At 41.5% G+C, this 18,609-nt stretch overlaps 1 protein-coding gene and 1 non-coding gene across 2 annotated transcripts; both read right to left on the bottom strand.

Annotated features, from left to right (window-relative positions):
* Positions 1–52: 52 nt before the first annotated feature.
* On the bottom strand, positions 53–18,361 carry ARMC10 (armadillo repeat containing 10). Its single transcript, XM_054725960.1, has 6 exons — positions 17,901–18,361; positions 12,743–12,891; positions 9,651–9,785; positions 6,577–6,753; positions 2,098–2,169; positions 53–1,184 (listed from the first exon to the last, which is right to left on the bottom strand). Exons 1-6 carry the CDS (start codon positions 18,037–18,039, stop codon positions 933–935), a joined length of 924 nt encoding a protein of 307 aa, XP_054581935.1. The 5' UTR covers positions 18,040–18,361; the 3' UTR covers positions 53–932.
* LOC114235051 (small nucleolar RNA SNORA11) lies at positions 10,450–10,578 on the bottom strand. Its single transcript, XR_003621235.2, has one exon. It is a non-coding gene; the product is annotated as a small nucleolar RNA SNORA11 (small nucleolar RNA).
* Positions 18,362–18,609: the final 248 nt, after the last annotated feature.

Below are 18,609 nucleotides of genomic sequence, written 5' to 3'. Positions count from 1 at the left end.
GGATGAAAATTAATGAATAAAGTACTATCAATTAATAGGAGAAAACATAACCTTGTGAGTTACTTTTCCTTTTTATTTAAAAAATTATGATAAAATTAATGCCATAGTAAAAATTTCAAACAGTAGAACGTGAACATAGAAAAGTCATTTCCTCACTCCACAGTCCCATGCCCCGGAGTTTGAGTATCATTCTAGAAGTGGCTATCCATATATAAGCCTAAATATCTTTCATTTAAAAACATTCATATTTCATGGGTGTCTTTCCACATTAGCACATTCAGACCTACTTAGTTCTTTAAGACTAGATGATTGACTTAACCAATTGCCTATAGGTGGGCAGTTAGATGGATCCCAGTATTTTATAACAGCATCTTTACATGCTGGCACACTGAATGGGAGTGGGTGAGTAGTAGGAAACATTTCTGCGAAAAGTTTACCATTTTCATTGACTGGAATAGATTTTAATAATTAGAATAGACTTTTGACAGCAGTATGGCTAGGCTGGCAGGTGGACTCAAGAGCATAGGATCTCACTGCTACTAAAAGAAGGTCATTCCTACGGCAGTTCTGAACATAGAAAAGTCGATCACATACTAATGCTCTCTCAGGTGAGTAACTACTAATCACAGCAAACAGCAGAAGAGTAGCTTACATATAAAAAGGTCACTGTCACTTCATGTAGAAGAAATAATTAAAGTAGCTCAGCAAAGAGCAAAATAAAAGGAAATAAATGTTTCAGAATAAGCTGTTATATTTGTTTGGTATCAATAAAATGGTCCAAAATACATCAGAAGACCATGGCAAGTTCTAGCTGTGGAAATGATGAAATCTGACATTTACTGTTTAAATTCAGCAGCTGGAAGAATCCCTTTGTAAAGAAGATGAAGTTTACTTCCAGACTGCATTACTCTTTGGAAAGTATGACCTACCAGTTAGAATTTGGGTATTATTGTTACCTTTTCCTTCACGTCCGCATCATGATGATTAACTAATGCTCTCATTTTCTGGGCACATTCTTCTCCATATAACAGGAAAAACAATGAACCTTGAGTGAAAGTAGGCTGAATAGTTAAGTGGCCTTCCTTTTTGAGGCAGTTATTTATATTCTGAAATAGCGTAAGAGCTCGAAGAAGAATCTCCTTTGCCACGTGGCCATCATAAAGGGAAAGGAATGACGAATCCACCTGAAAAAGGAAACAAGTATTATTTTAACATATGAAAAAATTTTTCATATGTATTTTCACATTTTAAAACTGTTGAATACATTTAAAAAATCTTACCATTGAACATTATCCCTAAAATTGTATAATATAAATGCAAAATCTTATGTACCCCCACACTGTATACTAATGGAAAAAAGAGGTTTCATATTTTAGCTGAAAAAATACGATTTCCTTGGAATCCTAGAATATAATCATTTGGGAAAACACCCATTTCCTTTTTTAAGATCCATCATACAGTCTTCATGGGACCTCACCAATTCACCCGTCAAACATTTCCTGCACACATGCCTGCGGGGCACAGGATGAGCAGGTGAACAGAGCAAGGTCTCTTTCCACAGGAGCTGAGGTGGTTCTAACTGCACCACCTTGCTTCCTTCAGAATACTTATCTTTTAATTGTCTTGTTCTCCTGTTACATATTTTTGTCTCCTCCCTACATTGTAAGCTCCATGAGGACAAGCACCATGTCACCCTGTACTCACTTGGAGTATCGGCACTTGGCTCAGCATTGGGCGCGTACTGGGAACTCCTTTCATACTAGTGTTTCAGTGGATAAGAGATACATGTGAGCATAACCAAGTCAAGTGTAAAAGATGTGATGATATAAGTATATCCCAAATTGGGTGGAGACAGAAAAATTACTATTTATTTTTACTAGGGAGACCTTTTGAAAAACAAATTTTAAAAGTAAAATATGCTCCTTACAAAAATTTTGAGAAATTCATATAGGCAAAAAGAACCAAAGAGAAAACATAACACAATATTGCTCCTCAGAGATGATCCCTGTTAGCATTATAAAAGGGATAAATCCATCCAGATCTATCTGTCCAAATCTACACATTTGTATATTTACAAAACAAACGTAAGCTATTTACTTGGGCACCAAGTAGTCCTTCAGTCATGGCTGGATTTTCAGACAAATTCAACAGCAGTTTTAAAACTTGAACCTGAAATAAGAACAATATTGGTTTATTTGAGACTCAGATGGCATGAATTTTTCTCTCCCTGTCCTCGCCATGTCACATTTTAAAGCACGGCCTATGCTTCAAGGTCTGGTTCAAATTCTCTTACTCCATGGAGGCTCTCAATTCATCTTATGTAAAAGGGGTTGCTCCCTCCCTCCCCACACCCTCTCCTGCCCCCAACACTTGGCACAGGTCTCAGAGCACTTGTGTTATTTAAACCAAATTTTTCCAATTACCTTGTTAGGAAGATAGGGAGAAAATTGTGAAGACAATATTCACCCTCACCTACATGCATATCTAACACATGGTAGGTTTAACATGTGTTACATAAATTGTATTATGATTACTGTTAGGTGAAATATGATCTTTGGAACAAAAAGGAATCTTTCAAAGCTCAGTTTATTTCTATTTAAAGTATGAAAATTTAAAAACAATTTGGTTACCAAGACTAAATAAATAACAATATGGCCCTTTTCTTCTTAGTAGGTCACAATGAATCTTTGCATTTACTTTTTTAATGTGAAAAACGCTTTATAATCATTTAAATAGGCAGTGATAGAAATAATTAGCAAATAAATGTTAACTTATAGGCAAGTAGCTAAAGTATCAGTATTACTATCACTTATAACTGAAAACTTAGCAATAAAAAAATTAAAATAGAATTCCTACTTTAAAAACAAAGGTCAAGTAAAACTGTACTTTCTACAAGATACTTGAAATGACAAAGTGAGGAGCAGGGAGGGGGTTCTGAAGTCAGGAAACAGTGACAAATGTGCTCTCCACTAGACCCGAAAGGAACCGGATGTGTATTTTATAAAACTTGCTTTGATTACAAAGGCATTATGTGTTTACTAGAGAATATTAGCAAAGAAGATAGAAAAGCACAAAAAGGAAATTCACCCATATTCCCATGACCAGAAACGATCACTATTAAGTTTTGGTATTTTCTCCTTGGTCTTTATGTACCTACTAGAGGCCTGGTTCCTCGGCCTGGCCTGTGCCCTCTCACAATCCAGGACCCCTCAGGGGATGTCGGACTGCAGGTTTCGGCCAGATCCCCACAGGCCAGACGGAGGGACCCCACTGGTGCACAAATCCATGCACCAGGCCTCTAGTATGCATATAAGATCTTTGGTGAATCTCTTCCCTCCCTCCCCCTCTTCCCTTCCCTCTGAGATTCATAGTCTGTTCCATGTTTCCATGCCTGTGCATTGAGTGCCTGCCCCCTGGTGGTCAGTGCGTGTCATAGCTACCAGCTGAACAGTCAAACAGTCGCTTAGGCTTTTATATATATAGATATAGATCCTACATATTCACATATTCCTTTGAACATGTTGAACCTACAAATTTGTTAATTAAGGAGGAGAATATATGGCTTTGCTTAATTTTATTTTTTTAATCAACTATTAAAAATTATGCAGTAGAAAACTATGAAATATTGATATTAAACTTTCCTTTAAATTTTTAAAAATAAAATTAATAAATGATCATGATAGATTTCAAACAGTGCAGAAGAGAACAAGGTAAAAACAAAAGCCACCATCCTCTCTGCCTACTGCACTCCCACTGGAAACCACGGGTAAGTTTTTTCTATATGTGGAGATCATGTTTTCCAAACAGACATCCTTTGTAAAATTACAGCCTCTTAACCTTTTGCACTCGGATGTCAAGTGTGACTCGACACGGTTAGCATCGGTAGCAGCTCATATGTCGAATTGTATTGAATGTATCAATAATTTGAAATATAAAAAAAATCCAAAAAAATAAGTTTGTATGAAAAGAAACTCCAGTTTTTTATTCTACTGCCGCGCTTTGTAAAATCTGGGGTATTTAAAAAATTAAATCCCGAGTAGAATAAAGGAATCGAGAAAAAAGCAAGCGAGTGCAAAGGGTTAAAGTGAAAGAGCAAAGACGACTTCCGACCTTTTTCTTTAGTGCACTTCCTGGAGTCACTGTCAGGTCTGGGTGGCCCAACTGGCTACCAGCGACACTGACAGAAAGTGTCAGGAATAAACACTTGTCTCCAACTTCACTGAAGTTTTGATTAAGAAAACTGGGACAAGAGTTCTGAAATAGGGTGGCCCCAAAACTATGAAATAAGCCTGGATGAAGTCAACAGAATCTAAAAGGCCCTCTAGTTGTCAATGAGGGCAGATTTACAACCAGGAATAATAAATGCAGCAGCATACAGTATCCTGAACTAAAATTCCACATTGCTATGTTCTGTAGAAGACAGATGACACGGAAAACAGAAACAAACCACACCAAAGAACATATAGAGCATGTATTTCAGTTTGAAACCACATTAAGTCTCTGTCTCTTATCACATGTGCCATCTTGTAGGGGGCTCTGGGTAATTTCTTTTAAGCCATTAAGTTTTCTTTGCTCTCACTGGAGATGGAGCAGTTTATGTACATTAATCTTCCACTATTTGTATTTAGTTATGAATCAGTGTTATACCCAAAAGGTTATTATAGTACAGTGAGATCACTTATTAAAAATAAGATTTTAAAAAAGTCATTTTGGTGGTTACTAAGAATTTAAGATTTTAAAAAAGTCATTTTGGTGGTTACTAAAATGGATACAATTTCCCACTTACAAATGGATTACTATCCAAAAGTTAGTTTGCAAGTTGAAACTTTACTTTTTTTTTTTAAGGAGAAAAACAATGTTATAATTGGTGGTTAGATTTCCAGACAGACCAAAAAAGCCAATTTTCTATTCCAGAAATATTGTACTAAGCACAGTAATGGAAAAACAGAAATAGAACATACTATTGTGGTGTGTGTTACCTCTTTTTTTTTTTTTTAATAATCCTTACCCAAAGACATGTTTTATTGATTATTTAGAGAGAGAAACATGGATCGGTTGGTTGCCTCACATATGCGCTCTGACCAGGGGTTGAATCCGCAACCTAGGTATGTGCCCTGACCAGGAATCAAATCCACAGTCTTTTGGTGTATGGGACAATGCTCTAATCAAGTGAGCCACAGCAGCCAGGGCATGAGTCACCTTTTAAAAAGTCATAAAATATATTAAAACATAGACCAAGTCTGAGACAGATCTTTATAGCCTCAAGGTCAGACTAGCCTGGCTCTGAAAAATGTTCCTCTGGGGTTTTGGGTAAGGCAGCTGCACAGAGAGGCGGAGGGAAGATTTTTCCTACAGCTGCCAGGCCACGGGGGCGAGGGAAGGGAGTTTCTACAGGGCCCCAGGGGCTGGAAGTTACCTTGGTCTCCTGGAGAGAGAGAGATGGTGATGGATGCATGCATTTTGGAAATTGTCAATGGATGGAGCAATATTGTTAAAATATTACTAATATGATTATTACATTTAATTTTGAATGCCTTTAAAAGGATGATGATGAGGCTCTACTGTGATCACAATGTGATAACCTCAGAAATAACTGCAGTGACATTGAGTATTTGGAGTCTGGCTTCACATCCGGTTCTTGTAAAATGCTTGTGCATTTTGCCCAGCCGGTGAGGCTCCGTTGGCTGACCAATGTCCGTGCACCAGGAGGGTTTCAGGCTTGGTTCCAGGTCAGCGCACATACCTAAGCTTGATCCCCAGGAGGGGTAAGTAGGGAGGCAACCAATCAGAGTTTCTCTCGCACATCAATGTTTCACTCTCTTCCTTTTTCTATAAAGTCAGTGGAAATATCCTCAGGTGACAATTTAAAAACAATCAAACAAATAATAAAATGCTTGCGCATTTTTATGTCAACTGTGCCAGAGAACAGACACTAATACAGTAAAACACTGATGGATCAACCCAACAAATCAGAAACTCTGATTAATCTGCCTTCTGTTTTTATGCTATTTCTTGAAAAATGGCACTTGATAAGAATATTCACTAGTATGAGGGGTTACTCAAATAACTTTCATAGGGTGTGTCTTGAGATTCTACTTAATTCAGCTCAACCTATTGCTTCCTATGTCTACTTAACAGGTCAAAGTGAAGCACTGAAACATCCATTACTAAAACTTAAAAGTAGTATTAAAAAGACTTTTCAAGCAATAATGGCTGAATCAAAAATATGTTTTGTTAACTCCAAGGTAAGCAAAAATTCAATTAACGAGCACTATAACTCGAAGACGCCATTGGGGTGGAGGCGGGGGGAAGCTACCTACCTTCAGTAGAAGATAAACTGATGTGCAGAAAACCAAATAAATACCAATCTATTGATTAAGCAAAATATATTATTTTCACAAGTTAATTTTAAAATTCAATATTAGGGGATAAAAATAATTTACTTTCTTGGACCCATGTAAGGGTTTTTAATAAACTTTAACTTTCTCTTTTGAGGGACTTGAAAATTCAATTCCAATCTTATAAACTTAATGCGATAGCTCTTTGTACTTCAAGTAATCACCGTTTCCTTCGTACCTTGGTGGTTCCATTCCCTGAAAGCAACACTTGGAACAGGTCTGTAATGTAACTGGTAAACATATGCTGATGGTCATTGGTAACTGTCATGTTTGTTAGCAATCTCAGTCCCGCCAACTGCACAGGGGAGTTCAGGGGGCCAGAGAAGACATCCTCACAGACTTGATTGACGTATACCTGGAGGTGGGGGGGGGGGAAAAATGAGCATCTTAGAATCTCCAAAGTTTTTCTATTGAAGAGTAACTTTCTGCACAGTGAGTCAACTGCTCTGAGCACAACAGAATTAAGGAGGAACATGTGTGAAGTCTCTTTGTACCATGGTTAAGCACCTTCACAGTAGGGCCTAGGACAGTGGTCGGCAAACTCATTAGTCAACAGAGCCAAATATCAACAATACAACGATTGAAATTTCTTTTGAGAGCCAAATTTTTTAAACTTAAACTTCTTCTAACGCTACTTCTTCAAAATAGACTCACCCAGGCCGTGGTATTTTGTGGAAGAGCCACACTCAAGGGGCCAAAGAGCCGCATGTGGCTCGTGAGCCGCAGTTTGCCGACCACGGGTCTAGGAGGTACATTAAGAAGTAAAAAAGTAAAGAAGGTGGGGGGAGAGTAAAATAGAATTTTGCTTTATAGTTAGTCCTATCAAAATAAGCAAAACTATATATGGCCTAAGGTTCATATATGCCTAGGGGAACGTATATGAACTACTCCTCCATAACATTGTTAACCACCACTGGCAAAAAATAATGCAGTGCTGGCAGTACTCCTATTTCACACACAATAGAACTAAACCCAGTGTGATGGAAAGTTTTTTGAACTCTATTTTCTATGTCTGGCCATGGTCTTTCCACCTTGGAAAAATTATATCTCTCAGATAATTGGTATTCACCCAACTAAATCTGAACTCTACCAAACATTCTAACTGGTAACAAAAATTCCTAATATAAATGCTAAGATATTTAACATTTAAATAATACCCAGGTAGTATCCATGTTACCACAGAAACTAAAGCAATGGTAGTAAAGCAAAGAGAGATTAAATTTTTAATCTGGTTTCAAGATCTAAATGATGTTTACAAGTCAACTGGCTCTCTTGGGTCACAATTTCATCACACATCATTCCTTTAAAAAAAACACACCGCATTTCCTTAGCTCTTATGTCATATTTATGTAAGATAGTGATGTCTCTCAAAGCATTTCCTAAAATGTGTTGGGCATTTATATCCCTATGATCTCTGAACCTTTTGCCATTTCAGTTCTAGCAACGAGATTACCAAATGGGCAGCTCAGTTATTCCTGGACCTGTGCCCACCTTACCTCATTCCTTTCTCCTAGAATTCCCTCCTCCCCAACTCTACTTGTAGAAAACTTAGACTTTAAGAGCCAGGTTGTAATCTACCTTTTACAGAAACTTTGATGAGATCTCCCCTTTCTATGTACTCAACAACGTTTTTAGTTACATTTTTTCTTAAAGTACTTCATCATGTTCTGCCTTAATTACTTACATTATCTTTCCTTATAGCTTTCTTAAAAAAGATGTTAATCATGTTCATTTCTTAGCTCTGTACCACAGATCAGGAGCTCAATAAATGTTGAATTAACATAATTTCCTAATTTGTTGTATCTATCTTTTGATGTTATTTGACTCTGGCCTGGTTCCTTTACTACTTGGATTAAACTGAATCCCTAAATTCAAAAATTCATTGCACCTCTTACTGGCTGGTTTAGATCCCTCCCTCCTCTGCCTTATTCTACCCATTAAAAAATGGGCAGACATTATTCCAAAGGAGAGATACACATGGTCAATAAGTTCATGAAAAGATGTTCAACATCACTAATCATCAGGGAAATGCAAATCAAAACCACAATGAGATGTCCCCTCACACTTGTCAGAATGGCTATCATTAATAAATCAATAGCCCTGGCCAGTGGTTCCAAGGATAGAGCACTGTCTGTGCACAGAAGGGTCTCTGGTTTGATCCCCAGTCGGGTCGTATGTGTGAGGCAACCAATCGACATTTCTCTGTTTCCCTTTCCCTTCCTCTCTCTTTAGAATTGATGAAAAGGCATATTCTCAGGTGAGGATTAAAAATTTCTTTTTCTTTAAATCAACCAATTATCAATCAATCAACCAACAAACAAAAAAGTGGCAATAATGGAGAGAAACCATCCCTGTGCACTGGTGGTGGGAATGTAAACTGGTGCAGCCACTACAGAAAGAGTATGGAGGTTCCTCAAAAAATTAAAAATAGAACTACCATATGATCCAGCAGTTCCACTTCTGAGTGTTTATCTGAAGGAAATGAAATCACTATCGTGAAGAGAAAGCTATAACCCCATGCGCACTGGAGCATTAGTCACAATAACCAGGAATAGAAACAACCTAAGTGTCTGTTGACAAATAGATAAAGAAGATGTGATATATACAATGGAATATTATTCAGCCATTAAAGAGAAGGAAATACTGCCATTTGCCACATGGATGGAACCTGGGGACATTATATGAAGTGAAATAAATCAAACAGAGAAAGACAAATATTGAATGATCTCACTTATATACAGAATCTAAAAAAGCCTAACTCATAGATACAGAGTAGCAGGTGGTTGCCAGGGGCTGTGGGTGGGAGAAATGGGGAGATGTTGGTCAAAGGGTACAAACTTCTAGTTATAAGATGAATGAATTCTGGGGATCTAAGTACAGCAGGGTGACTATAGTTAGTAATACTGTAGTGCAAACAGTAGCCCGTGTATACTTGAAAGTTGCTAAAAGAATAGATTTTAGATGTTCTTACCACAGGAAAAAGAAGGTAACTATGTGAGATGATGGAGGTATTAGCTAACACTATGGTGGTCATCATTTTGCAATGTATATATGTATCCAATCATCACTCTCTACCCCTTAAACTCGCACAATGTTATATGTCAATTATATCTCAATAAAGCTGGGAAAAAAGGGTAATTCTTGGCCATAACATTATAAAGGCTAGTCTACTAAAATTTATTACTGACCTTTTTATTATTTTCGCTTTCATTTATAGATAACCTTACACATTTGTGATTTTAGATAGCTTACCTTTATCTTGATTTGATTTTCAACATTCACACTCAGGTTACTTAGTGCATTTAAAGCCTTCTCTTTAATACTGTGGTTGGGATCCTTGATTTTGCTTCCAACAATTGGAATACCACCCAATTCACGAATAATAACCTAAGGGGGGGAAAAACAGCACCATAAATTCAATATGTAGCCCCCTACATTGACTTCTTTGCATCTACAAACACAAATAAAAAATAAATGACTCTTTGGAAATATCTTTCCTATATATAACCCATAATTCCTATTTAAAAATTTTACCATCCATAATATAATAGGTAAAGAAAATCAATTGAAAATAAAAAACTAAGATGTAATTATTTAAACTATTGCATGGTGATATATAAAGATTTGCACAGTTACTATAATGATCTCAAAGCAATTTACAAACAAAATTATTTCAGTTTGAAATTAGTTATATCACTTCTCTATACAGGCAAATTTATAAAAATATGATTTAGAATACTAAAGCAGTGTTTTGTTAAAATATGTTCTTTGGAATACCAATCCCTCAAGATGTTAATGGATGTTCCATTTTAAAAAGGGGAGGTGTTATGGTTAAGCAAGTGTGAGAAACTCTGGGTATAATAAGAGTCATCATATTTCTTTGTTGTGATGCATTAATGTTCATGTGCATTGGGAGGCTCCAAGAGGGGCGTACTGAATATAGTACAGCTGAATTCTGAACAACACGGGTTTGAAATGCACGGGTCCACTTATACATGGAATTTTTTCAGTAAATTCTATAACTGTATTTTCTCTTCCTTATTATTAATATATATATAGGGCACAATGTCACAGGAAGGTCATGGTGTCCTGCCACCCGTGAGGAGTAAGCCCAAGTTGCTGTTGGATGTGTCATACACAGAGGAGCCATTCCTCAGGCACTCTGCTCTCTCCACATCCAATCTTCCTTATTATTTTAATGACATTTTCTCTACATTGCCTTATTCTAAGAATATAGTATACAATACATATAACAAAATATGTGTTAATTGACTGTTTATGTTATCAGTAAGGCTTTGGGCCAACAGTGGCTATTAGTAGTTAAGTCCTGGGGGTATCAAAAGTTATTTGCACATTTTCAACTGTACAGAGGTTGGTGCTCCTAACCCTCTTATTGTTCAAGAGTCGACTGTACTAGTATTTCTATGAACTGTACACAAAGAGGGCATTTCCCAGTGTGGAGGTGATGGGAGGGACACCTATTAACATCTTGCAGAACTGGAGTTCCACAGTTTGAAAAATGGTTCCCAAATTTTCAGAGGAAAATTAGCTTGGGAATTTCTCACAATCAATTGCAACACTATGATACTATGTGCCTTTGGCCCTGACGTTGAACTGTACAACTGCTTCAACTGTTACAAGAAACACAGGTTGAAAATGATTACTGTCATATTTACCCACAGCCCAATACCCTATTCTGTTGTTAAGGGTGGGCAAAGCATGGAGAGGAAAACAAACCTTCCCTCTGCAGTTCCAGGTTCAGGTTCTTCCCACAAAACTTGTGGTTACTGTTACTAGAAAACAGCACCCCCCCCCGCCCCCGCTCCCCACTGCTAAAGCAGATCAAGGCACTATAATCAACAATGAGGGGCACTAACTCTCATTACCCAAGAAAGTACTGATTTACCAGTGGCCATTGACCCACTTGATACAGTTTATTTCAGAGAGATATAAAACTAGAAGTAGCCCTGCGCACGAATCGGTGCGCGAGTAGCTCGCTGCCACTTGCCTCAGCTGGCCGCCCTGCCCACTGCCGCTCGTAGCTCTCCTGTAGCTCTCCGCTGCTTGTAGCTCACTGCCCTGCCTTCCTGCTGTACGATGTCCCTGACCAATTTGCATATTACCCTATTGTAAGTATAGATGGCATCAGAAATACCCCAATACAGGCATGCCAATAAATTAGTTATTCTCTGTTGTTTCTGATTGCCTGGCACCCCTCTTTCCCTGGGGGCAGACATGGCACCTCCTCTATCCCACACAGTCCCTGGTGGGACTGCTGGTCAGCTGTGTTCATACCCATCCCTGCAGTATGGCTGTAGGATGCTCCTGTGAGCCAGGCCTCGCTAATCATGGTTCATGGTGCCCTGACCCAGCAACTTGACCCTAGCACAGCAACTCCACCTTCTGACTATGAGCTATAGGGATGAAGGCTTCAGAGGCCAGTGGCTTTGTTTCCGTCCCTGTGAAGGAAACCACTTTGCAGCCAGAGACACAAAGACCAACACACAAAAAGAAGCAGGCGTAAGCAAAGACAGAAGAGAGAGAGAGAGAGAGAGAGCTCGGGTAACACTTTCCATAGCCTTGAACTGTGTTCACTTGTGCCTGAAACCAGTGCTATTCTTGGATGTCCAAGTTAAATGAGCTCAATATTTTCCCTTTCTGGTTAAAATAATTTAAGCTGGGTCCTGTCACTTGCAACTGAAAGAATGTGAGCAATACACAAATATTCTTTCTATTTCATTATAAATCTCTAGAGCTTTACAGTAAACCTTGCTACACTGGAGAAAACTGGATTGAAATAAAGTATAAAATTCAAATTAATTTTGCATTCATCACATGTTAACAAAGGGGCACTAGTTGAAAATAATAACAAAAAATGTTTCTACTCTTTCTTCATGGGGTCAGAGATGAAAGCATTCAAATTAAGCTCTTTAGTCTTATAAGCTGTTTACATTGCTTAGTGGTTGTTGGGAGTGATCCAGGGACAACCTGCACCAAAACCATCCTCATGAGAGTTTATTACAGTGTAAAGCATGCACTTAAATGTTAGATGCTGTCATTGTTCTACTGTTGAATTTTAAATAATTTAAAAGGCCATCCAACGTTATGTTAGATACACTTATTACAAATGTGATACCTGTGACCAACTTCATAGGGATCTAGAAACATATTAATAACCACCTCTCTTTAACCTGTGCTTTTCAGAAGTAAACAAACCTTATGCTATAGGTGTAAGTAGTCACATTATATAGGTGAGGGAATTGAGGCTTTAACTCCTCAGGGTCACCATTACTGCTGGTGTGTAAGAATGGGAGGAGCCTGTGTGTCGAGACGAGGGTACTTACCTGGTTAGCTGAAAAGGCTGCATTGTTACCCACAGTGACCAAAGCTCTTTCAATGATTGCAGGATCCTCAGTTAACTCAAGCAGATAAAGGAGTTTCTGAAGTTGTTCAGCATTTAGGACATCATCATATGAACCATTGGTTAAGTCTTCTGCATAAAAAGAAAACGAAATAAAGTTCACCTAAAATCAATAGGACATTAAAAAATTAAAACAGTAGTGAATGCTCTGATGCCAGGCATGGAGTTAAGCACTTTATGTGTTTTGTCTGATATAATCCTCAAGTAACCCTGGGAAGATACTAATGTAATCTACAGATGGTATTTTTTTTTAGTAAGACACTGCATGCAAATAATATATAACCCTAATGCCAACTGCATTTTCTGTTTCTTCAAAAAATCAGGTACACCCATCCAATGAAACATTTGCCTATAGGAATGTGATATGCATTAAGCAGACCTTTTCTGATCACAATTTTAAGAGCACCTCTGGCAGGAGAAAGTTACGGGAGGAACCCAATAGTGTTTCTGGTGTGGCTTTTTAAAAATATATATATTTTATTGCTTTTTTACAGAAAGGAAGGGAGAGGGATAGAGAATTAGAAACATTGATGAGAGAGAAACATCGATCACCTGCCTCCTACACACCTCCTACTGGAAATGTGCCCACAACCAAGGTACATGCCCTTGGCTGGAATTGAACCTGGGACCTTTCAGTCCATAGGCCGATGCTCTATCCACTGAGCCAAACCGGTTAGGGCTGGTGTGGCATTTTTGTTTGGTTTATATGAACAAGGCATTGCTGACTGGGAGGCTCCACAGCTGACCTGATCTGCTGTGGCGAAGACAAAGGAAAAGCTGTCATTCTGAGGAAATGCTAGAACAGTCAAATGTTGGATCTGCTCAGTGACTTTTAGAATTATAGCTTTTAACCTTAAAAAAAATCCTCTTTGCAGGAATAAAAAACCATTTTTATAACACTACTAGTGGCCTGGTGCACGGATTCATGCACATTGAAAGAAAATTAATTAGGAGAAATATTTTAATATCACTATTTGCCCTTTCTCTATAATAGAAGTGCCAGAGATGAAAGAAAATTAGTAAAATGTATGTGAAAATAATATATAGATTAATAAATAAACAATAACATGATGTAACAATAGAGATGGTATAGAAACATGATATAAAAATAATATTGATAAAAACAATGACTGATAAATTGATTAAACTTATTCTAATATCTCCCTGTATACCACTTTAAGAGTAAAAACACTTTCAGAGATCTTGACTAATTTTCCTTATGATGAAGTATTTACAACTTTAACGTCACATGCTCTTCGAACTTGAGAGAAAGCAACATATAACTGACCATGTCCAAAAATGGGTTCAGGTAGGAATATTCCTACTCTGTCTAGATTGGTGCCAGTGAGAGCTTTATATGTATTGCACATGCACGAGTCAATGCTTATTTTTAAATTGCCAGTGCATGTCATATGTACAGGTTGGCCGTATGTACAGTCACTTAGCCTTTTTTTTTTTTTTTTTTTAAATATATTCCATTGATTTTTTACAGAGAGGAAGGGAGAGGGACAGAGAGCTAGAAACGTCGATGATAGAGAAACATCGACCAGCTGCCTCCTGCACAACCCCCACCGGGGATGTGCCCGCAACCGATGTACATGCCCTTGACCGGAATCGAACCCGGGACCCTTCAGTCCGCAGGCCGACGCTCCATCCACTGAGCCAAACCGGTTTCGGCAAGCCTTTTATATATATAGACTAGAGGCCTGATGCACAAAAATTGGTGCAAGAGTAGGCCTTCCTTCCCCAGCTGCCGGCACTAGCTTCCCTCGGGCTGCCCGCAGGCACCTGGGTCCTGGGCCAGCTTCCCTCTGGCCCGGCTTCATCAGGAAGGACATCCGGAATGACGTCTGGTCTAATTAGCATATTACCCTTTTATTATTATAGATTACCCTATCTAGTAAAGAGGGAATATGCAAATTGACAGTCACACCGTCACAAAGATGGAGGCGCCCATAGTCACAAGATGGCGGTGCCCAGTCCCCTCAGCCCCGCCGGGGGGGTGGCAGGTGCGCAGTGCGACTGGACCCACCCTCAGTCCCCCAGGGCCAGCCCAAGGTGTGGGCAAGCCTCGGATGTTGGCTGCCCAGCTGCCTAGGGCCAGCCCGAGGCGCAGGCAAGCCTCGGATGTCGGCTGCCTAGCTGACGTCCAAGGTGCAGGTAAGCCTTGGATGGTGGCTGCCCAGACGCCCGGGGCTGCCCGAGGCTCAGGTAACCAGGGCCGGCAGAGGCTTGCGCTGCCAGCAGTGGCAGCAGCAGAGGAGTGATGTGGGTGTTGCCTTCCCCTGATCACCAGGTTGCCTCCCACCCCTGAGGGCTCCCAGACTGTGAGAGGGGGCAGGCTGGGCTGAGAGGACACGCTCCAGTGCATGAATTTTCATACACTGGGCCTCTAGTTGTGTTATAAACATAGAACAATTCCTTAAAAGTGAAACTAGGATTATAGGTCCACACTACACTATTGGAGGTGGGGGGAAGAGAAGGGTTATACAAAATAGGTACAATATTATGTAATATCTGTACTTTTTCTTTTTAAAAACATGTACCAAATTATTATAGGAGGTTATCTTTGGGTGTTGGGATTAAAAGTGACTTATTTTCAACCCTGTGCTAATGAGTATTTTCTGATTTTTTAAAAACAACAAACACGAGTTACTGCTGTAATTAAAATAATGAAGTAGCCATGGCTGGGTGGCCCAGTTCGTTGGAGCATCGACTTGTACACCAAAAGGTTGCAGGTTCGGTTCCCTGTCAGGGCACATACCTAATTAACAATACTCTATTATATACTTAAAATTGCTGAGAGAGTAAGTCTTAAAAGCTCTCACCCCAAGGAAAAAAAAACTAACTGTGTGGTGATGGGTGTCAATAAACTTATTGTGGTGATCATTTTGCAATATATACATATATCAAATTAATTTGATATATGTATATATTGATTTGATAAATACATATAAAGTCATACGCTAATTGTACCTCAATTAAAAAAATATCACCTTCTAAAAATTTAAGAATGATGCTGACAAAATGGGTATTTCTCAATGTTAGTCAAAGACAAAGGTGTAGCTTCAGGAAAAAGATACTGTGAGCAACTTATTTTGTAAGCTTCCTGACCTAAGGTAATGGTGATTTTGGGAAACGATAAAATTAAGTTTAAAAAGTAAGACTTTGGCACTAGCCAGTCTGGCTCAGTGGTCAGAGTGACCACCCATGGACTGCAGAATCGTGGGTTTGATTCTGGCCAAGGGTTCGATTCTGGGGGCATGTACCTTGGTTGCAGGCTCGATCTCCGCCCCAGTCTGGGCATGTTGGGGAGGCAACCAATCTATGTTTCTCTCTCCCCCTCTCTTCCACTTTCTCTAAAAATCAATGGAAAAGATATCCTCATATGAGGATTAACAAAACAAAACAATAGAAAAGTAAGACTGTCAGTCTTCATCAGTGTGAGAAGTAGGAGTCCAGGCCACTAGATCAATTACTTACTAGTATACAGAAACATCTCTGACACAAAGACAACATATTAGGCTTTGTACATAAGTATACTAGTAAATGCAAATCTTTAAAAAGATTTTTCCTTTGTGGAAAAGGGGAAAGAGACCTCCCCAACCACTCCCCTTTCTTACAGCATTTCCTTGAGCAAACTTGTAATTCCTTTCTGTCTCTTTGACATAAATATACATCTTTTTAAAAGATAAGCAAACCTCTTGCCACTTTACAATCCAATAAAATCTTTCTTAGGGGCTTTGGGATTATCTGTTTCACCCAAAGAGCTTGTATGCATATATGCATAACCCATGGACACAGACAATAGGTGGGTGAAGGCCTGGGATGGGGGTGGTGGGGTGGGCTAGAAGGGGTCAATGGGGGAAAAGGGGGACATATGTAATACTTTCAACAACAAAATTAAAATAAAAGAAAGAAAATGTAAACATCAAGGAACACCAGATGGAGCTGATCTTGCCTCTGAGTTCAGGCTTGGCATCTGGCTCCATGCTGCAACCACCTGCTTATCAAAAAGATACCGAGAAGTCTTATCTTCCCTCAGGAGAAAGGCTAACACAAAGAGCCACCCCAACTACCAGTGCACTTAGGATGAACCACAGGGAGGTGGGCTTCCCTGCACTTCCCTGGAGCAAATGCTGCGGTCAAGTCCTCCTGAGGACAAGTTGTTTATCTTGAGGACACACACGTCCTACGAAACAGGTTACATCTGGGTACACAAAGAGGCGAGAACTCTTTTGTCTTTGCAATCCTAGCAGCAGACTGCCTGTGATACGTGTGGCAATCTAGTGGAGTGCTTCCTCCATAATAAAGCTATTCAGTTCTTCATTTGTAGAGAGGAGTTTCTTGGTTGGCAGGTGATTTTCATGATTTCCCTAACAGCGGCCATTATCTGAAACACTCGGCAGATGGTTAGAATCCTGAATGCAGCCACCAGCTTCTGGACAGAAACCTAATCCTGTGCTTGCCCGCCCGCAGGCACCGGTTCCATTTTGAAAGAGCTGCAGGGACACCCGTCTCCAGCATCCCTCCCTCGGCTGCACACACATGGACCATGGAGACCAAGGTACCTCCCCTCTGGCAGGCTGGGCTGTGTCCAGGCAGAACTGCTCCCCCTCGGACGTCCTTTCTTCCAGGGTAACTGCACCAGCATTTCATCTGCAGCCCCAGGCCCCGCGGCACCCCGTCCACGGTGGGTCGGGGGAATCCCTTTGGTAACACAAAGGCCGGAAGCGAGCTTGAACGTGAGAAGGTTGCAACCAACGTGCGTTTGAGAAGCCGAATCCTCAGCTGTGACGCCGGACTCAGGCCCAGCGTCTGGCCATTTTTCACCCCAGGATTTCGAACAAAGAAGTGGAGGCAGGGAAGCGGCTCGGAACCGTACCCCAAACCAGTGGGCGACCCACCCTGTGCACCTGGGCCTCCCTCCCTCCCTCCCTCCGCGGCTGCTGTTTCCCCCGCGAGCACAGGGAAGCCATGGGCGCCTGCGGCATCTTCTTCAACGCCGACCCCCGGGGCAGCCCCGGCCCCCCTCCTCCCCATCCCCCGCCCCCCACCTGCCCGGTTCCCGGAGGCCTCACCTGCGGACCGGGAGGGGCGCAGCCGGAGCCCCTGGCCGCCTCGCCGCGGCCCCCGCGTCAGCCGGTAAATGCAGTAGCAGGCGCCGGCCCCGAGGAGCAGGCCGGCCGCCACCCAGCCCGCGTCCCGGGCGCCGCCCATGCTGCCGCTGGGGTCGGGGCGCAGCGCGGGGCCTGGCGCGGGGGGCTCGTGGGCGCCGGCGCTGGGGCCTGCGGAGCCAGCGGGTCGCCCAGCCGCCGGAGCTGCAGCCGAGCCGCCGGAGGAGAAAGGAAATGGGAGTCGGAGCCCCGCCTCTCGGAAACAGCCCTGCGGGAAGAGTGAAACCGCCCACTCCGGCCACGACACATCCCGGCGGCTCCCCCAAGACGGGGCGAGGGGCGGGTGGCGGAGGGCCGGTCTGCGTGGAGAACTGCCACACTGTGTGACCCGAGGGGGACGCAGGGGGACTGCCACGGCCCGGGATGGGCTCCCCAGGGCTTTCTCCCAGGCCCCGGCCGCCCGGCCCGAAGCCCGCCCCCCTCCCGCCTGCCCCCCCCCGGGTGGGGCGGCTTTGGTGCGCCCCGCCCACCCCGCCCTCGGCGCCCCGCCCACCCCGCCCCCCCGGCCGGCGGTTGCCAGGGCGACGCCGGGACGCGCTAGGCCCTGACCCCTGCTCGGCACCTGCCTGCCGCCCCAGGCGTGGAGAGGAGGCCGGGAGCGCAGTTTCAGGGG

Source organism: Eptesicus fuscus, chromosome 14, assembly GCF_027574615.1.
Source record: "Eptesicus fuscus isolate TK198812 chromosome 14, DD_ASM_mEF_20220401, whole genome shotgun sequence".
Taxonomy (NCBI): domain Eukaryota; kingdom Metazoa; phylum Chordata; class Mammalia; order Chiroptera; family Vespertilionidae; genus Eptesicus; species Eptesicus fuscus.
The sequence above is the reverse complement of the archived record's forward strand: the minus strand, read 5'-3'. Positions and strand labels throughout refer to the sequence as shown.